Source organism: Nelumbo lutea, chromosome 7, assembly GCF_056320005.1.
Source record: "Nelumbo lutea isolate HS-2025 chromosome 7, American lotus-T2T, whole genome shotgun sequence".
Taxonomy (NCBI): domain Eukaryota; kingdom Viridiplantae; phylum Streptophyta; class Magnoliopsida; order Proteales; family Nelumbonaceae; genus Nelumbo; species Nelumbo lutea.
This window is the reverse complement of record NC_142690.1, coordinates 279,389-300,228: the sequence shown is the minus strand read 5'-3', so window position 1 is coordinate 300,228 and position 20,840 is coordinate 279,389. Positions and strand designations below refer to the sequence as shown.

General features: G+C 36.1%; 2 protein-coding genes and 1 pseudogene across 2 annotated transcripts in view; 2 read left to right on the top strand and 1 right to left on the bottom strand.

The window, feature by feature from the left end:
• The window catches only part of LOC148844458 (Enhancer of polycomb-like transcription factor protein), an 80,981-nt gene extending 69,617 nt beyond the window's left edge, over nt 1-11,364 (top strand). Inside the window, exons 10-13 of the mRNA XM_088953979.1 lie at nt 7,781-7,831; nt 7,959-8,027; nt 9,866-10,111; nt 10,783-11,364. Of these exons, the coding sequence (XP_088810105.1) occupies nt 7,781-7,831; nt 7,959-8,027; nt 9,866-10,111; nt 10,783-11,037 (621 nt within the window). The 3' untranslated portion in view covers nt 11,038-11,364. The remainder of the gene's footprint in view (nt 1-7,780; nt 7,832-7,958; nt 8,028-9,865; nt 10,112-10,782) is intronic.
• Nucleotides 11,365-12,354: 990 nt separating this feature from the next.
• Nucleotides 12,355-13,289, bottom strand: LOC148844457 (protein LYK5-like; annotated as a pseudogene).
• A 2,861-nt stretch (nt 13,290-16,150) lies between these two features.
• LOC148844456 (plant UBX domain-containing protein 10-like) lies at nt 16,151-18,195 on the top strand. The gene is made up of 4 exons (XM_088955090.1): nt 16,151-17,052; nt 17,203-17,376; nt 17,464-17,643; nt 17,738-18,195. The coding sequence occupies exons 1-4, from the start codon at nt 16,492-16,494 to the stop codon at nt 17,963-17,965; spliced, it is 1,143 nt and encodes a 380-aa protein (XP_088811216.1). The 5' UTR covers nt 16,151-16,491; the 3' UTR covers nt 17,966-18,195.
• Nucleotides 18,196-20,840: the final 2,645 nt, after the last annotated feature.

The following is a 20,840-nucleotide window of genomic DNA, read 5'->3' as shown; positions in this document are numbered from 1 at the left end:
AGCTTCCCAAGAAGTCTCTGAAAGACCCCTTTGTCTTCCAACAATGTTCCATCCGAAGCTGAAAGTTTGTGACTCATATCAATGGGAGTTGCAGTTGGTCTAGCACCCATTTTTCCAGTTTCAAACAGTAAATCAAGGACATATTTCCTCTGGGAAATAAGAATCCCATCCTTGGATCTAGCAACTTCTATGCCAAGGAAGTATCTCAATTCCCCTGGATCCTTAATCTCAAATTCTGTACGGAGCAAAGGCTTAAGGGCTCGAATGCCTGAGGCATCATCACTAGTCACTATAATGTCATCAACATACACAATGAGATACACTGCTAGAGATCAACTTTTCTTCACAAAGTGAGTATGATCTGACTGTGTCTGAACATAGCCGAATTTAACAAGTGCAGCTCTAAATTTCTCAAACCAGGCTCTAGGAGATTGTTTGAGGTCATAAAGTGATTTCTTCAATTTGCATACCTTTCCTTGCATATATTTCCCTTACATTCCTGGAGGGAGACACATGTAGACCTCTTCATGTAAGTCATCATTCAGAAATGCATTTTTTACATCCAACTGATAAAGAGGCCAATCAAAGTGAGCTGCCAGAGATAAGAGAATCCCCATAGATGTCATCTTGGCAACAGGGGCAAAGGTCTCTAGGTAGTCAATCTCATATGTCTGTGTGTAGCCTTTTGCAACAAGTTTGGTCTTGTACCTCTCAATAGTTCCATCAGCCCTGCATTTAATGGTAAAGATCCACTTGCACCCAACTGGATCCTTCCCTTCATGCAAATCCACCACCTCCCAAGTATCATTTTTGTGTAGAGCATCCATTTCAGACTTCATGGCATCTCTCCATTCTGGAATCCCAAGAGCTTCTGACACAGACCTTGGAATGGGGTTAAAAGCAACTGAAGAGAGGTAGGCAAAGTATGAAGGAGAAAGTAGATCATAAAAAAGGTGTTTGGAAATGCAATGTGCAGTGCACTTTCGCTTTCCTTTCCTAACGGCAATGGGGACATCAAGATCTGGGAAAGATGGTTACAAAGTGGGTGAAGCAGTACTTGTTATCTCATTTGTGATTGGGAATGTATGAGTCTCATCTGTTGTAAGGGAAACAACTTGCTCATTCCTAGATCTTTGCCTTTGATACACTTTGGGATTATGGGTAGGACGAGGAGGTAAAGAAATAGGGGCACTAGGGCAAGAGGAATGAAGTGGTTGATCTTCCTTTGATTCATTTGGTGAGGATACAGGCTTGTCATGTGACTCAACTGGGACAGGAAGAGGAAGAGCAAATACTTGTGACAGACTCTCCCCCTGTTGACAATGTCTTTCCTGAGAGGAACCATAAAAAGGAGAAAGCTCATCAAAGGTAACATCCATAGAGACATGTCGAGTGCCAGTTTTTTGATCAAAACACCAATAACCCTTTTGTGTGGGGGAGTAACCAAGGAAGATGCATTTATGGGCTTTTGGTTCAAACTTATGTCTCTGGGCTCTTGGAATGTAAACATAACTGGTACAACCAAACACACGAGTGCCAGTCCTTGTCTGGATGAAGAAGACTAAAGGGGGATTTAATCCCTAAAACCCTGGATAACATACGGTTTATAAGATAGGTAGCAGTAAGAAGAACATCACCCCAAAATCTCGTGGGAACATGTGAGGCAAACAAAAGGCTCCTTGCAACTTCAACAATATGTCTATTTTTCCTTTCAACAACACCATTTTGTTCAGGGGTTTTAACACAGAAGCTTTGGTGAATAACCCCCATGTCAGAGAGATACAAGGATAAACTCTTCTCAAAATACTCTTTTGCATTGTCAGATCTGAAAACCTTAATTCTGGTATCAAATTGAGTTAAAACAAGCTCATGAAATTGCCTCACAAGTGTTGGGACTTCATCACGGGATTTTATTAGGTATATCCAATTGAATCTAGAAAAGTCATCAATAAATAGGATGAAATATTTGTAGCCCCCCATAGAAGATAAGTGGTAAGGTCCCCACACATCAAAGTGCACAATATCAAAAGGAAAAAGATCTTTTATTGCTCACAGGGTAATTGTTTCTACAATGCTTTGACAACTTACATGACTCACAATTGAGACTGGACACACTGACTCCCTTAAACAATTCGGGAAGTAAATGACTTAAAGCAGAAAAAGGTAAATGACCCAACCGACAATGGCTCAACATAATTCGACTGACAGACTCTAAAGAAGTAGAACCAAAGGCAGCATTCTTGGGATGATCAAAGCATTGGCCAGGAGTGTCGAGCAAGTATATTCCATTTGCTTCATGGCCACTCCGAATCACCTATCGAGACTCCAGGTCCTGAAACACACAGTGAGAAGGGAAAAATGTTACACAACAATTCAATGACTTGGTCAAGCTACTTACAGATAATAAATTGGTATTTAATTTAGGTACATGAAGAGTGGAAGATAAGAGTAAGGAGTCTGTAGCGTTGACAGTTCCCTTGCCAGAAATAGAGGCAAGAGAACCATCATCTAAGGTGATTTTGTCTTGACCGGGAAGCAAATCATACGAAACAAACAGAGTGGAAAGGTTGGTCATGTGATCAGAAGCACCTGAGTCTATGATCCAAGGGGTCTTAGGATTACCTGAGGTGGATGCATGGTTAGCAGAAGTTCTTATACCTGAGTGAGCAAATGCGGTGGTGGCTGAATTTCCAGAAGGGTTGGATGATGAAGTTACACCTTCAAGATGGTTGATCATCTTTCCAAACTTCTCATACTCAGCTTTCATGGCTGCCAACTGTGCACAGGCAGGCTCAACTTCTGTATCTGTACCCATGGCTGCATTTGCACTCCCCGTCTTTCTACTATCATTTTTTCTTTTGGAACCGAATAGGGACAAGACTGGGATGCAATTTCTAGCACTTGTCCTTGGTGTGTTTCGGCTTCTTGCGATATTCACAAACCACCTCCTTCTTTCCTATGCCACTGGGAGCCCCTATAACCCCTTTGAGTTTAACCCCCATATTTGCAAAATGATCATTGATGCCAACTCCTTGAACTTGTACTTGTCTTCTACTCTCTTCATTGCTGACCAAAGCATATGCTTGCGGCAATGAAACACTTTCCTTGGGCAAAATGTTCTGCTTTGTGATATCATATTCAAGATTCAGCCCAGTTAGGAACTCAAATACCCTGTTCCTTTCAACTAATTTCATGTATGTTTCAGCATCATTGGGGGTATCACATGTTACAACCTCTATCAGATCAATCTCTTGCCATAAAGATTTCAGGGTTGGGAAGTATTCCGAAGGGATTTCTCCCCCTGTCTTAGATTCTTCACATCACTTAGTTTATAGGCTCTGGCAACTCTCAATTTCTGGGAGTAGGTTTCTGCAACACTATCCCAGATTTCCTTAGCCGAGTTCATCCAAAGATAGTGTTGACTAATCTGTGGCTGCATTGAATTCACAAGCCACCCAATCACTGTGTAGTTCTCTTGCATCCATCTCTCATAAGATGGATCGTCCTCTGGGGGAGCTTTCTTGCTCCTAGAAACAAACCCCCATTTTCCTCTGCTACAAATATGGATTTTCACTGATTGTGACCATGCCAAGTAGTTGGTCCCATCAAGTTTAACTGTAGTTATAGCCAACATAGAATCGACTGGGGTTCCCAAAGTCTGTCCATATTCAGCAGCACTCTTGCTTTCAAGGTCTGAGAAGTCCATCATGAAAAGGTTCCAATTAGGGTTTTAATATGTTTCTCAAAGTGCAGGGATTCTTGATGAACTTGGTTTGAGCTGAATCGGCAACACCACACAACTCACAAAATTAGTTCAGTCTTGACAACCGTGACAGCCAAGCTCGGTGGCAGCTCTTTCTAGAAAAAGAAATATTATTTCAGCCTTCAAGGGGCAAGCAACAGACCTCCAAACACAAAGTATTCCAGGTCCCCAACAACCGTTGTCCCAAAGAGAAGAAATAACAATCCACAGTCCTTAATAGGCCTTTTAACAAACACTCTGTGTGCAGTAGTTAACACCCTACTGATAACTAGTAGAAACCACTTCAATAGTATTTCGTATAGGTCCAAGAAAAGGCTGGGCTGAATTAGAGACTAATACCATTGAGTCCAAACCAGTTTCAGCAACTTGACAGTCCAACAACAGCCGAACTGCTCCCCAAAATAACCTAGAAATCTCTGAGTTGAATCAGTCCAGCAACAACCGAACAGTAGGGCAGAATGGAGAGGGGTTTCGAGTACTTTAACAGCCCTCCCAAGCAAAGAAAATAACCCAGCAATAATTGCGGTAACTTACAGTATGTGAATCTCTGATTTGAGCTTCAAATTAGGCCGAACACCTTTCTCTATGATTCTTCCTGGTCATCGAACTATTCTCCAAGTGGGTAGAGACTTGGGCACCTTCCAATGACCTCCAAGAACCAGACGAATGACTTTAAACTTCCAGCCATAGAACATCCTCATGCAGTCGGCTGGACTAGAACCACATGAGGGTCATGCCAAGCTCTGGCCTGCTTTGATACCAAGTTGAAAACAATCCTCTTGAAGTATAGAACTGTTTGAGATTAGATGCAAAACCAGAAAACAAACAAGAGAAGACTAAGAAGATGAGATAAAGAGAGATGGCGACAATGAGAGTTAAAGAGTGAGAGTTTCGAACTTAACCTCCCTCTAACACTCTAAAACATTTTATTAAGTTAATCTTTGAATTATTACAGAGAGGCCCTTGGGTGGGCAAGAAATTACAAAAACAAAGTATACAAGAATATGGGCCCAGAATAAGGCCCATTACAGAGGAAAACATAAACATAACATAGAATGACAGCTTATGGGCCATTCGGCCCATCTCCTCTACAAAAAGTATACAAGATGTATATTCCAACATCTTAGCCCTACAAGATCAACTAAACTAAAGGGCACAAGAATAAAGCAAAATACATGACATCAACAAAATGATCAGCTTTTTTTCATGGTAAAGAAAATTTTCTCAAAGAAAACTGAAAAGAGCATAGAGAACTTTGGCTCAACAAAAAAGACTATATAGAGTTACCTTCTCATGCATAAAAAACATCTCTATCACGCAGTGTTTTAAAAGCGCGAGGGCCAATTCGGGCCTGAGGCGCAAGGCGAGATGTGCGCCTTTTAAGAAAGGCGCAAAATTATAGAAAAAAAGGCTAAAAAATAAAAAAGTTAGAAAATTAAGCATAATGTTAATAGAAAAAAATATAAACTTAAATTTTAAAATAAATGTTTTAAAAAACCTATTATGTAAAATTAAAATACATAAACATAACATGTAAAGTGTATTCAAATGAAAATTTAAAAATAAAAGCAAACATATAAAGCATTTTCAAGCATGTAAAACCTACAATCTCTTTTTTCTCCTTAATTGCATTGCTTCAAGTAGCTAATGTGATGTAAAACATATTGCATTCTTGATTCTATGAGTCGCCTTTGTACCATGCCCCTCGAGGCAAGCCCTACTCTGCTCCAGTTCGCTCGCTCACCGAAGCTCCGAGAACCCCCCATTTGCTAATGTTGATCATTCATTCATTGCAATAAAATATCTTCTTAAAAGGCAATGAAAGCTATAAAATCATTATTTTCTATGTGAGAAATAAGAATTTCAAACCCTAACATACACTTATTCGGGCTTGCCTCGAGGGGCATGATCGGGGGTCTGGGGGTGGAGCCCTTGGCCCAGCTGTTAGACTCAAAAAAAAAAAAAGCAAAAAGTGCAAATTTTTAAAAAGGAGCACGCCTGGGCTGAGGCGCAAGGCATATCAGGTGTACGCCTAGGCGCACCAGGCGTGCGCCTAGGCACGCCTTTTAAAACACTGCTATCACCCCAATCATATACACCTTTTTGCTCCTAGCACACCGTAGCCCACCTACCACCTCTGAGCTAATAGATTCTCCTCCCCTTATCCTGATTCCCTCTACCTATTACATTTGTGTTTAGCCCTATACATAATCAGCTGTCACCTGATTGATTGTCCACATCATCCACATTCCTATCTAAAAGAATAGACTTATTGGTTCCTGCTAAATTACTGACTTTAAAACTCCAGTGAGAATCAAGATCATCAATGACACTCCCATTAAAGCACAACCACAATTCCTGAAGGCCAGCCAATGGCAAGGACAAAGATACCATCCTTTCTAGTTTTTTCTCTTGCATTACATGCCAAACCAATGTTTCTAAAGGTACTGGAGGCATACACTTGGAGTCTTGGATGCATGCGTCCAAGCAAGATGTTAAGAAAATGTCTAGAGGTTAGTGTTTTAAAAGTGCAAGGCGCAAGGCGAGGCACATGCCTTTTTAAGCAAGTTCCAAAATTACAAAAAAAAAAGCTAAAAAATAGAGAAGTCAGAAAATTTAAAAAAAAGCCAAAAAAATGCAAAAAAAATATTAAACATAATGTTAATAAAAATATAAACTTAAATTTTAAAATAAATGTTTTAAAAAACCTATTATCTAAAATTAAAATACATAAACATAACATGTAAAGCAAACATATAAAGCATTTTCAAGCATGTAAAACCCACAAATTAATTCTCTGAGTCACCTTTGTGCCACGCCCCTCGAGGCAAGCCCGAACAAGTCTATGTTAGGGTATGAAATTCTTATTTCTCACATAAAAAATAATGATTTTATAATTTTCATTGCCTTTTAAGAAGATATTTTATTAAAATGAATGAATGAACAACATTAGCAAATAGGGGATTCTCGGAGCTTTTCTTATTTCGTTTTCTTTTTCTTGAGGGCTCAAGCTGTATTTGGAAGATAAGAGTGCTTGCCTCGAGGGGTGTGGTCGGGAGTACGGGGCACATACTTTTGAAAGGGGTGCACCTAGGACCTGGGCGAGGCGCATACCCCAAAATGCACCTCGCCTATTTACCTCGGCGCGCATGAGGCATACATTGTATATGCTCTTACCTTTTAAGCTATTTTTTTGTAATACATATATTATAAATAAAAGTGAGGGAAACAATACCAAGAATGAAAACCCTCCAAATTTGTCTATTGTAATATTATACTAAAATGTTAGAATTAGAAATGGGGGTACCATGGTTCTCATTCCTTCAATGCATCACATTAAATTGAATATGAGATGACACACTTATGTTAATGTTATGCAATTTATGTGGATCGTTAATTCTGATACTCTGATTTTCCACTTTGCAAGTGATATATTGATATCTGGTGACACTTATCTAATTATGGATGATGATACTTCATGCCGTGATACTTCATTTCTATGTTTTGAATGTTATGGTTTTATCATTAGAACTTGCAAATATGAAATTTTCTAATTTCTCATAAATTATACTCTCTCTCCCTCTCTCATGAGTATTATGACATTTAGTTGAGTATTTGTTGGGCTTGATATGTCTAGGTACCCCCCCCCCCATCTCCTAGTTTACTACTGTTCAGCCGTAAAACCAGAAAGGATAAAAGAGAGAGATTGAGAAAATAAAGAGAACTCCAAAAGGTGTAGTGGTCAGCCCCCTTGATCATATTTATATTAACAACTAAACAACTAATAATAGATTTAAGCAAAATTCAACAGTTAGCCTAATCTATGTATATGCCACAAATTTCCACTCTCTTGTAGAGCTGGTATATGTTTTCTCTTGAAAATAGGTAAATGGAACTGTTATGATGTTATGTTACATATGTTCTAATGTTATTTTAAATAAAAATTAGATTATTGTTTTAACTGTTCATGTTGTCCTTGTGTTGAAACATTTTATTTGTTGAGTTCACTATCTTTAGGTGAGGCGCAACTTGGACCAGGCGAAGACAGTGTTGGAGGCTTTGATTAAGGTACAACATCTTTCTGGTGACAAATTTAAAATCTCCTGAGTTTCTTTTGTTCTTTTTTAGCTTGTAAAGATATTGAACCAACTACAAGGATACAAATTCTATTTCCTAACAAAATAATTGGTTGCAGAGGGAAGAAAAGAAAAGAGAGGTCATGGAATGTGAAGTTAACCTTCAACGTAATCAAATGAAATATAAGGTAAGTACATGATTTCAAGTCTCTTCTGTTTTGATTGCAACAATATTTTATAGTGCTTTTTTATTTTATTATAATTTCCTTCAATGAGTGGAGTTAGCATTGTGTTGTAATATCCCAATTACATGGATGAAATGATCATTTGTATGAGACATGTGCAGACGATTTAATTCCTTTAAATCATCTGGAGTTGGAAATATGAAATCAAGCCAGTCAGTAAAAAAATTGCAAAAGTAAAACAAGCAACCTCTGGTAAAATCAAAGACCAAAAGAAGTATTCAGCTCTAGCAATAACACTGTATTGTGTTTTAATATTGCTGTTACAAGGATGAAATGATCATTTGTAGGAGACATGCAACATTTACAACTTATATCTTGGTTGGAAATACATTATCAAGCCAGCCAGTATAAAATTTGCCAAAATAAATCAAGCATCTCTGGTAAAATTGGAGACCAAAAGAAGTGTTCAGTTCTAGCAATCACTGTCTTCCCTGGAGCTCTTGTGATAAACTGATAACAAGGGACCAGGTTCATAGAATTTATCCTCTTCTTGAGAAAACCCTTAGTCCCTTATCGTTCATGCTTGGATGAGGATTTTCAGGTTAGATGAGACCACCCAGTATCTTCCAAAAGTTTTATAAAGTTGGCAGTATACCTTCTAATAATAGTAAAACCACAAGAAAATTCACTAAAGTTTAATAGAAGGCACTTTCCAGCAATTGTTTGAAGAATGTCAATCAAAAGTGAATTTATAGAAATCAGCTATGGAGAATAGTAAAGAAAACTTAAAATTTTATTGCAACAACCAGAAAATATATCAACAGATAAAGATAATATATACTTTCCTAAACTACCATTGATCATTCTGTACTCGTATTTTGCTCTAAAATCTATTAATTGAACTCCCTAAATTATTTGAAGAAAGAAGACACAGCTAGACAGTTTTCTACCTCAACCAAAATTTACCATCACTCACACATGCCTTAACCAAACAGTGAGGTGCACTGGTCAAACATTTGATTTGATGATTGACTGGAATCTGCAGTCTTCAGAAAGTCATATTGTGCCTCTTGGTGAGGTGCACTGGTCAATCTTAAAGACTCTGTCCAAACAACAAAATTACTTCCATTCAATTTTATGGAAGTCATCTAAAATGACATGAAATCAATAAACAGCACGATGTAGAAGACTTGGATTCTGTTCTCTTTCACCAAATTCTAGTTTAAAATAATCATCACCCGTCTGTTCACCACTTTTTCTTGCTTCACTTCACAAGTCACAGATTATACTTCACAGAAAAGGTCTTATAGACCGTCAACCAGATCTGCTCACCTATAATTCTCATTTCACTTCACCAAACAGCAACTTCAATCACCTGAGTCCAGAGACTGTGATCAAGTATTCTTCACAAACAGCTTCATAATCCCTCACAATCTGTGCCAATAAAAAGTATAATATCACTTTACACCAATCATAACAGTTATTGTGATGGATCATACCATCACCGAATGCTCTGAGAGCAGACCAGGACTGACGTACTTGGAGTTTTTGAATTGAAGGAATGTTGGAGGAAAGATCACAGCTGCAACACAGATGTACAGATTATGCTGTATATGGTGTGCAGAAACAGGTGATAAAGAAAGAGTTGTAGAGAGAGTGTATTGTAAAGAAAAAATATATATTTCTCCAAATGTAAATTAAAATAAACAGTACACACAATTAATATAAATACTAATCCACAGCTTCTTAAATTACAGTGATCATGTTATATTAGAGAATCTGTTGCGGCTGATAGTGATCTTTACTGAGCAATTAATTGGCAAATTGTCATGGCTTTTCAGCATGAGACACAACTCATTGAAGATGGATTGGCAATCCCAGGCTTCCCACCCATCTCTTCTAGAATTGGATCAAGTGAGGATGATTTTATTGACTCTGATGACATGGAAAATAGTCGCCCTAGTATTCGACCAGCTGCTGTAGGAAATCTGTCCTTCATGGACCCGAAGACAATGTTGATCCCAACAGGGCGGATGAAACGAGAGTTGAGACGGCGGCATCTGCCTCATGGATGGTTCCATAGGAGGGTATACAAATATATTTTTTCTGCAAGATCAAGTTATATTTATTTATTTTTATATTATCCTATTTCCTTGCAACTTTTGGTTAGTAGCAAGGAGTGGTAAACCAAACTGTAAGTACATGTTTCCCTCTCAATTGTTTTGAGCGCCATGATAAGAAAACATACCAAGGTGACCAAGCCCTAGTCCAACTATTTTGAGTCTGACTTCTCAAATCCTTCTCCATTCTCTGTGTAGTCCACTAGCTTGAAACAAATGGGATTCATGTACAAGAGTTTTGTACAAGTTTCTTTTTCAACTTTATCTGGACTTGGTGGTGGTGCAAAATATGGCCCTTGAGTGATATGGTGTGACAGGATTCTTGTAGCTTATCCAAAAATAGTTGGAATTAGAGCTTTATTGAATTGAGCTGGGACCTTCTTTTATCTGGGATTGGCAGTGGCAGTGCAAGACAGGATCTGCAAAATTCTTAGTTGGGATGGAAACCTTTACTCGATAGAAACAGTTCACCAGAAGATTATATGCAACTTGTCCCTACACTACAATTTATTCGGAGTACCGTTTGATGTGGCCTTCTAAGCATTTTTCATGAATATCGTATTCCAGTTTATATTTTCTTTATTTTCCCATTGCATGGAAAGTAACTGCTAATGCAACCTAGTGTGGGATTAATGCAGGATCCTCTTGAGCCAGTTTTCTTGTTCACGAGACCTCTAGATCCAGGAAAAGTGGCTGCTTCAGGCATTGCACCACCAACTCCTCCAGTTGATAATGAGACATCTAAACTGCGATATCGTTTTCATGGAAGAATTGGTCGTGGAGGCCGGATAGTATTTGACCGATGGAACCCTCTCCTCAGATCTCCAAGTAGCCATGATAACTCATGTATCCCACCAAATCCCAGGCCCCTATCACACATGGTTGAGAATTAGTTCTTCCCACTTTCCTTCATGTTTCGCACAGGTGAATCTGGACCTAGAAAATCTCAATGGAAATGGAATTTCTATGTTTTGGGATGTTACAATGGGGCTGGCATAATAAAAGAACTTTGGAGGCCTGGCCCGGGTATGTCTTTACAAGTGGTGGCAAGGCCACTTCCACGACCAAGCTTGTAGAAATGAATGTCTCTAGCTTGACATGGCCTTTTCAGGCGATGTGGGTAGTTTGAAAAGTAAGCGAGTCTGCCCGGACTTGCCCTAGCCCGTCATTTGTACAATTATTGCCGTCTTGGTAATACAACTCTGCTTCATGTTTTAACATTGTGGGACTCTCTCTCTCTCTCTCTCTATATATATATATATATATGTGAGTGTGTATGCGCACTTGCTATCTCTCTATCTGCATATTTGCATGGGTTTTTTCTAAACGTGGGCACTGCAGCAAACAGGAAATTTCCTAGATCCTCTGCCTATCGATATGCAAATGTATCATGCCATGCACGATTTATCCTATGTAACTATGTTTAACCAACTTTGATGCCATTGGTACGAGAGTTTGTGTTCACTACAAGTAAATAATTGAACAAAGATGCAAAAAAAAGAGTATTATCTCATGTTAGAAATGAATGCATCCTGCAGGTGATTTTTGACAGGATGCAAATGTTGTATTATATTTAGAGGTTACAGGTCTTCAATTTGGATTGGTTTGTAAGTTTTCCTAAACGAGCTCGAAAGGAGTTCATGGTTTTCGTGTGGCAAAGCAGTTTTGAGCTCAAAAGGAGTCTTCAAATTCCCCTCTTCATCCAGAAAAAATTTAGGCTAAAAACATGGTTCAAACTTCGAAGTATTGATTTATTGATTTCCTGTCGTTAGACACGTCATATCACGAATTATGTAAAACAAATTAAATTGGGAATATGTTTTCTGAGTTGTCATATCATGAAGGAGATGTTCCAATGCAGGGTTGCAAGAGTTGTGAGGCCCGTCTCAGGACAAAATCTAAATTCTTCATTTATTGTGTGAAATAATAAAAAATTAGAAGTTCGAAATTTGAATTAGGTTTAACACATAATCATGATTTTTTAAGCCAGCATAATCTTGACCATCATCTAAGCCTTGTCAACTACTTAAATCCTATTTTACATTTTCATTTTATTTAAGGGTAAATTTCTTAAGTTATTCCTACTGGTTGTGAAGTATCCTTATTATTTACATATTATCTTAAAGTACTCTTACTATTTCTAAAAATTGGCATCATCATCAAATATTAATAGAAAGAAATGAAATATCAAAATTGCCCTTTACTATTCCTCAAGTTTCAAAATTAAACTCAACTGATGAGCAATTCCGGTGATGATGCCTGATCCCTTTTATCTGGTGAACTGTGTTTTGCTGCTGGAAGACGGTGAAAATGGTGGTGTTCCCCTACCCCCAGACATGCAGTACCACTCAAGGTTCAAAATATTGATACACCGGTAGTGTGTATCGGGTAATATCGGCACTTTTTTTTTATTTTTTATTTTCAAAACCGATTCAGAGGGATGGTTTAAGGCTCCTCCACCACCTTTTGTTCCAACGATGTGCCTTGTCAAAGCAAATTCACCTTCCTCCCCTTGAGTCGACCTTGCTAGATCAGAATTAGCAATCTTGGCTCTGAAATCGCTACCAAGAAGAATATTGCTGCTCCTTATATCCTTGTGAACATGGGAAGGACTGGTAAAACTGTGGAGGTAGCTATGCCCCGTTGCCACATCCAAAGCAATTCGAACCCTCTGTGTCCAGCTCAAAACCTTTCGTCCACTTTGGTTGCTATAGATCCAGTCACACAGAGGTCCGTTCATGGCATACTCGTACACAAGATACCAATTCCCCTCACTAAAACAAACACCCTAGAGCCTGATAAGATTGAAATGATTGATCTTGTTGAGTAAACTTATTTCCTTCGAGACGTCCCTGTTCATCTTCTTGATGGCAGCCAAGTCCCCATTAATTGTACTTTTGAGGGGTTTCTCGAATGAATTGATGACAGTAACAGAATTAATTGGGCGCCTCCGACTTCTTATTCGTAAGACAACATAATGAACAACGGCCAAGACAGCAATAAGCACAAATAAAGTGGCTGCAACTCCAACTACCACATAAACCCATGTTTTCTTGGAGCCTTTACCCGATGGAGGGGGAGGAAAAGAACAGTGGTACCACGAGCTCGGGGCGGAGGGGATACATACATACATATAAAGGCACATACTTCCATAAATGTGTATGTATAGACATACATTTATGTCAAATTTTAGCATAAAGATGATCGACTAATCCAAGCTCTAACCCAACTTAGGTGTATCAAATTTCAACGTAGATTGGGCTTACATTGAGCACAAACTTGACCCAATTTGCCCAACTTACATATTAATGATCCAATATTTTGGGTAAAATGGATCAACTAATGATGCTATAATTAAATAATAAAAGTAAATAATAGATAGAATTACAAAAACAAAAATATAAAAAAAATTTATAGGAAAACTTAACATATCTCAAATACTACAAATTTTCCATATTTAACAAATATAAGTGTGATAAACAAGAACTGATTTTACAATTAATCATGGAAACAAAATAGAAAATGTAAAATTTTCAAAAAAAAAAAAAAGAGATTGGTTTTCTTTCAAGTCAAATAGGTCAACTGTCAACGCATAATGTCAGAATTATATAATAAAAAGTCAAAAATAGATAGAAATGGAAATGATAGAAAATACAGAGATTTGTCAAAAAAAATTATGCACATCTCTAATATTAAGTGTTTATCAAATTAAACAACAATAAATATGAAAAATAAAAAAAAATATTTTTATTAACAATTGAAATAAAACATGAAATTTAAATTCACCAACACACCATGCTGTAATTACTTATCCTTTTTAAAGGGGTTTTGATTTTGATAAGGATATTAAAATTATTATTATTTTCTAAAAGTATCATGTAAAATTTAGGACATCTATATACATGAATACAGATATTTAATATTAACGTATGCAAATTAGCAAATGTGAAGAGATGTTGGGTTTTCAGTTGGGTTTTGGTTGCGCAAGGCCAGGTTCGCTCTAACTAATTTCATATTGCAACATGGCCCAAGTTGCATCCTTACCCACTTGAAGAGGAAGCCACCCTAATTCCGTGAACCTAACCGTATATATTCTTTGTAGTTGAATGCTATTCTTGAAAATGTGTGAAAGCATGAAGGGGAATCGGATTCTCTATATATTGTAGTCTATCTTTACTGGATTTTTATATGCATATCCCACTTTGACGATCAATCGCCTGACAGTTCATTAAAGCTAAAGCGGACTAATTCCTTTTGGCATCTCTTTAATAAATCGAAGTTGAAGGGAATCCAAAGGTCTAAATAAAAAAGCAACCCGCCGACCCACCCAAAAGAAAAAGAAAAGAAAGTAATGGTCCGAAGTGTCATTGGAAATAAAGCACAGGCTCTGAAGAAGACCCGCACCAATAGGGAATAAACAGGGTCCAGTTATAAGGATGATTTCTTTTGGCAAGCCTCATTCCCATCCCTAAAGTATATTCTAATTGCATTTTTTTTTCAAGTTTCTGCATTTCTACGTGGTAAATTTTTCGGTCCAATATGAAATAAGGCACAGTTTCTGCATCTTTTTGCGAGTCTTACAATATGAAGCTAGTTGGGGGTTCTCAAAATCTATACTAATGAAAATTTTATTTAATTAAAATATCTCAAAATTTTTGAAATAATAAAAAAATCTCAATATAAAAAAGAATATCACCATAACGATTGCGTTGGCTTTTATCATATGATGTCTTTAAAATAATCTAATACGAAAATTATAATAAAGGGCGGCATAATCTAAGGTTGGATAATAATATTTGGAGTGGTGGAACTGAATGACTTATTGCTTTATCGTTTAGTGAATAAGTTATTAAGTAAGTTTTAAACTCGATTGTTAACGACAAAATGAAGTCAATCGTTGATAACCATGCTATCAAATGCTTTATTATTAATCCTTTTTATCCAGTAAAAGACAAAAGAAGTCCTGGATTCAGCAGCTATCATAAGAGCTTATCGAATTTATGGCCAACTAAGGGGTAGTCCAGTTGTGTGTTTGATGAATTGTCCTAGCGGTAGTCGGTTAATAAAAAGAGAATTGTGTGATTATTTATTAAGGTTGTTGATATGATGTTATATTGTTCATTTGAAAAGAGTGACAACTCCTATAGTGTCGAGCTGTGATTAATATCAGAAAAAAAATCTTTTCGTATTTATTAGGGGTGAGGGTCAGTTCCAAGTTTTTGGAACTGTTCCAGGGTTAGTTCTGGCTTTGATAGTTCCAGGGTCGGTTTCAAAGTTTATCGAATCTATTCTTTTTTATTTTCTTTAAAAAAAAAGGAAGCATATCCTTTAAAAGCTTGATTTTTAATAATAATAATATATAATTTAAAATTTATATTATTTTTATTGATTAAATTGAGTAATTTAATATGTAGATTATTATAATATATTAATATATGTTTCAAAATTTGTCATTATAGTTTAAATTTTGTAAATATTACCTTTTAATATTATGTATTACATACATTCAAATATTAAAAAAAAAAACTGATTAAATCACTTAAGTAACTATCAAGTGAGACCATGGCTGTTGTAATCATGAGTGCTTAGATTCAAATCTTTACATCTTTAAAAATATTTCGGGGTTTATTTTAAGATAAATTCAGTTCCAAGGTTGGTTCATCTGGTCGGTTTGTCCAATTTTTTAGTTGATTCACAATTTCACACATTCAAGAGGACAAAATGTAATTAAGGCTCAGTTTGGAAGGAGTACAAATACAAATATGTAGAGTGCAAATGCATATAAAATAATACAAATTAAATGCAAAGTTTTATATTCTACATATTTGTATTGTAATCCTTCCAAACTGAGCGTAGGGGGTTTAAAAAACATCCATGGTTTAAAAAACAAGTATTCAACAACGCCGACTTATTTTTATCTTTCAAAACAAAAACAGATCTAGTTGAAAAATCAAAAACATTATTATTGTTTTTTATGTAAAATTGTAGTTTTTGAAATCAAACTTTGGTTTTCCCGTATGATGTGTTTCTGGTATCATTGTCGAATCCTTAGGCACAGAATATATGAATAAATTTGAGAGTGGGGTTTGGCACAACCATTGGATTGCTCGGTTGAGGTTCAAATCTTGAAAACAGTTGTAGGCTGCGTACTCCCTTACGGGCCTTACCAGTTACCCCTAACCCTGTACGTAGGAGTCTCGTGCATTGCACTGTAATGTATGAATAAATTTGCTCCATTTTTTTCTAACAGGATAGCACAGAAGAATTTAGAGTTCACAATTTGTTCTGCTCCACCATACTAAAAGCAAAAACAAAGATAGAGAGTTCTTCAGCCGAGCTAGCTAGCAATGTCGTTGATTACAAGAGAAACTGGGAGAGCATCAGGGGATGCATTTTTCAATGGGATTGTCGGACGAATGGTGAACCTCCCGCGGAGTATCATAGAGGGGGTTTCCCGAACCATTGGTCATAGAGTAACTCCCACAGTTGCAGCAGGAAGAAGAGATCAACAACAAAGAGCAACTTTTCAGTGGCAGCATCCCCAAGAGCCGCCTCTGGATGTTCCCGAGGAGTGTGCCTTCCTTGCTAGCTTTGAACAGCAGTATGGTTTCTCACATCCTTTCTTCTTTGCCTGCAGTTTTGCCAATGTTCTGAAGATGGCAGAGGATGAACACGAGTTCGTTTTCATCTATCTCCACTCTCCAGATCACCCCTTCACAGCTCCTTTCTGCACCAATACCCTATGTTGCGAATTGGTGATACAATTCCTTGATGCAAACTTTGCTTCTTGGGGTGCATTTGCAAGTAAGGGAGAGGGATTACCGATGGTCGATGCTTTGCAAGCAGAAATTTTTCCATTCTGTGCAATAGTTGCTCCTTCTGGTAATAGTATAGCAGTCCTGCGACAGGTGGGTTGGGGTTGCCTTTGCTTAACTAGAAATCCTGCATATTTTAATAGGATTTCCTGATATATAGTATCTAGCAAAATGAATTAATATAATGATGATGAGTTTGGAACGCTTGAGTAATTTTCTCTTGTTTCCTTGTCTTGTATGTAGGTTGAAGGTCCTGTTTCCCCAACTGAGTTGGTGGAGATTTTGCAAAGAGTAATAGAGGAACAAGGCTTGGCTTTTGGTTCTGGAAGAGAAAAGGAAGAGGAAAAGAGAAAGATAGATCGACAGCTAAGGGAAGAACAAGATGCAGCATATCTTGCATCACTTAAGATTGATAAGGTGTCTATATAGTACGCCAAGAACAACTAGTTAGAAATTTTATTGCACATTGGACTAATAGATTTCATTGACCATATATAATTCCAGGAGAAAGAGAGAACTAAAGAACTAGCTGCAGGAGAAAAGGTTCAGAAGCCAGTAGAAGTAAAGACCAAGGCAAATAGCGAAAAACTAAACCGAGAACGGCCCAATAAAATCAAAGCGACTAGCAAAGAAACTCAACGTAGGGAAATTGCTATTCATGGAAAGGATCCACAAACTACCCAGGTAGAACATTGTCAAAACTATTATTCTGGGCTCGATGTTCCACTTAACTCTGCCAATGGTTCTGATAATTACTTATTGGTAATTGGTTCTCCAGATATTGATACGGTTCCCCAATGGGGAAAGAAGAGAACGTAGCTTCTTATGCACAGACAAGATACACTCAGTATACAGATACATCGATTCACTCAATTTACCGGGGATAGGAAGTTATAGATTGATCTCCAGTTTTCCGAGAAAAGTTTATGGTTACGAACAGATGGGAATGACCCTCAAAGACGCTGGACTCCATCCAAGAGCAACCCTGTTCCTGGAAATCCTGTAATCTCATTTTGTTGTCTATGATAAAAATAATGAAACCAGCAAAAGAAAGTCAGGATCTCATTCAGTAATGCAGTTGAGAAGTGAGATTAACTTGAGTTTTAATTTACACAATGCCCTGGGCGTCTGTATCACAGTTATTGATTAGTTCCGGAGAAAATAGTGTAACTTGTCTCTTTAAAGTAAAATGAAAGAAGAAAACAACTAGAATTTGCCGGTGCAACTGTACTTGATAATTGTATGTATTTATGGTAAATCTTCGATGATAAGTACAAATCAAGTTTGTTTTGTTACAAATATATAATGTACAACACTTGCATGTATAGCTCTTGATACCTGCATAGGAGATACATCCTCAGTGATCTCTTACACCCCCACAAGGTCAATGGTATAGTACAATATCAATTTGAATCGAAGAATGACTAACCTCAATGATTGTCGGATGAGTTGGTACTGAATATTTATGTGTACTAGTTATTGGAATGTGAAATCAAGTCAATCTTAGTTTTTAAATAAAGGTAATTTAAAATTAATAGATATTAGTTTTTAATTGGGACCAGTACAATGTACAAATTTTGTAAAGCAAAATTGGAGTAAAAGTGGCATTCGCAAGTGAGCTAAAGCAATCTTACTCCAATCCAATTAATTAAATTTAAAATTAATGTTATTTAATAATTAATTAACTTTAAATTTTCTTGATTGATTTTATAAGGGCCTATTATTTATTAATGTAGTTATTTTTAAATGGATTTTAAATTAATAAATACTGTAGTTATTAATTGTAATTTTATTTGAAATTCTAATTTATTTTATTAATTGTTTATTTTAAACCACAACTAAATCTATTTTCATCTTTTTAGTGATATTTTTTAATGATTATAGTATTATTAATAATTAATCACAAATGAAATTTAAAATTATATTTTTTGTGTTAATATTTTTTACTAATTTATAATCAACTATTATAAATAATAAAATAATTAACTATTAATAAAATTAACATGTCAAAACCAAGCTAGATCAGGTTCATAACTGGTTCTAACATGTTTGTTGGTCATTTGAGCTGATCAATCAACTATGAATGAACGGATCTAGCCATAAATTGTATCAAACATGGTATATCAGTATTGTCTAATGGACAGGTAAGGCACAACCATCCAAGAGACAGATGATATAACGGGTGGAATTGTTTGCAACCGTGAAGAGCACAATGATCGTGTTCAATGTGGGTAGGTTGAAATGGGCAAATCTGGAACCAATTTTCGTTGCTTTCTTCGCCGATTGGTAAAATGGATTATGCATAACCCATGTCATTAGTGCATATGCATTTTCTTGATGTTTCTAGCGATAATACGGGTGGAATTGTTTGCAACCGTGAAGAGCACAATGATCGTGTTCAATGTGAGTAGGTTGAAATGGGCAAATCTGGAACCAATTTTCGTTGCTTTCTTCGCCGATTGGTAAAATGGGTTATGCATAACCCATGTCATTAGTGCATATGCATTTTCTTGATGTTTCTAGCGATACATAAAAACTATGCATTGAAAAATAATATTGTTTAGTAGATAGGGCTGTTAACGGGTTTAGTTTACCCGACAAAATTGAACTTACCGAACCAACTATGTTGGCTTGGTTATGTACATGGTTTTCTCCCAATTAGTAATAGGTTGAAGCTGGTTTATTCTGTTTTGAATTGATTAAGACCAGAACCAATTATATAGTCAATAATATAAAGATAGATCTCTTTTGTATAATTGTTGTTTTGTTTTAATGTCTAAAATAATAAACTTTTTAAATAATACATAAGTTCATTATCATTAAAAAAATATATTTTATCAACATATAAACATTTTAGCATTTTTAATTTCAGCTTTGTTAAGGTTATATTATGAAGTTTCTAAATTGTTATTATCATTGGTAATTATAGGTGTCAAGTATAATTGGGTCATGTCAGATCCGATTGTCACAATTAATAATTAATTTGGTTATGAGTCAATCTTATGTCCTAATTAATAATGGAATTGGACAGATAGAAAAAAGGGTTATAGTGACAGATCAAATCCGTCACTATAGACTAATGAACAAATGATGAAATATCATCCGTCACTTGTAGTGACGTCACTATAGCCTATAGTGATGGATTTCAATTTCCGTCATTTACATTAGGCCTATAGTGAGAGTTGCATCCATCACTATAAAGTCTAACTATAGTAATAAACAACATATATGACCGTCATTATAAATCTTAACATATAGTGACTAATTTCAAAATTTGTTATTAATTTTAGGCCTATAGTGACAATTACATTTGTCACTATAAAATCTTGTTATAGTAACAAAATTTGTCATCATCCCCATCCCCAATTGTAAATAAGGCATGGAAATTTGAGGATTCTTCATCCTTTGATGAGGAGTGGGATGCCTTGCCCTTGAATTCACCCAACAAGGAGTGATTGAATTGCTCTAAATCCACTTGACATTGGGGACGGGGTGGGGATGGGGTAGAGTGTCTTGACTATGGGAGGGATAGGGATGGGGTGCCCCGCCCTAAACCCACCCCGTTGTCATTCTTATATAATTGTTAATTATTAGTGAAATTAATAAAAATATTAATTTTTATAATTAATTTTATTTATTTAAAGTTAATCAAAATTTCATTTAAAAATAATAATTATTACAAATTATTAATAAAACTAAATTTATTAAAAAATATTTATTCATATTAAATTATTAATAATTATTTTTCTGTAAATCAGCATTAAATAAAAAATAAAATTATTAAAATTTTAGATACTAACAATAACTTTGAATACTTTTAATTAATTAACAATAAATTTTGATTATGATTTAATATTAATTAATAATAAATAAAATTATTA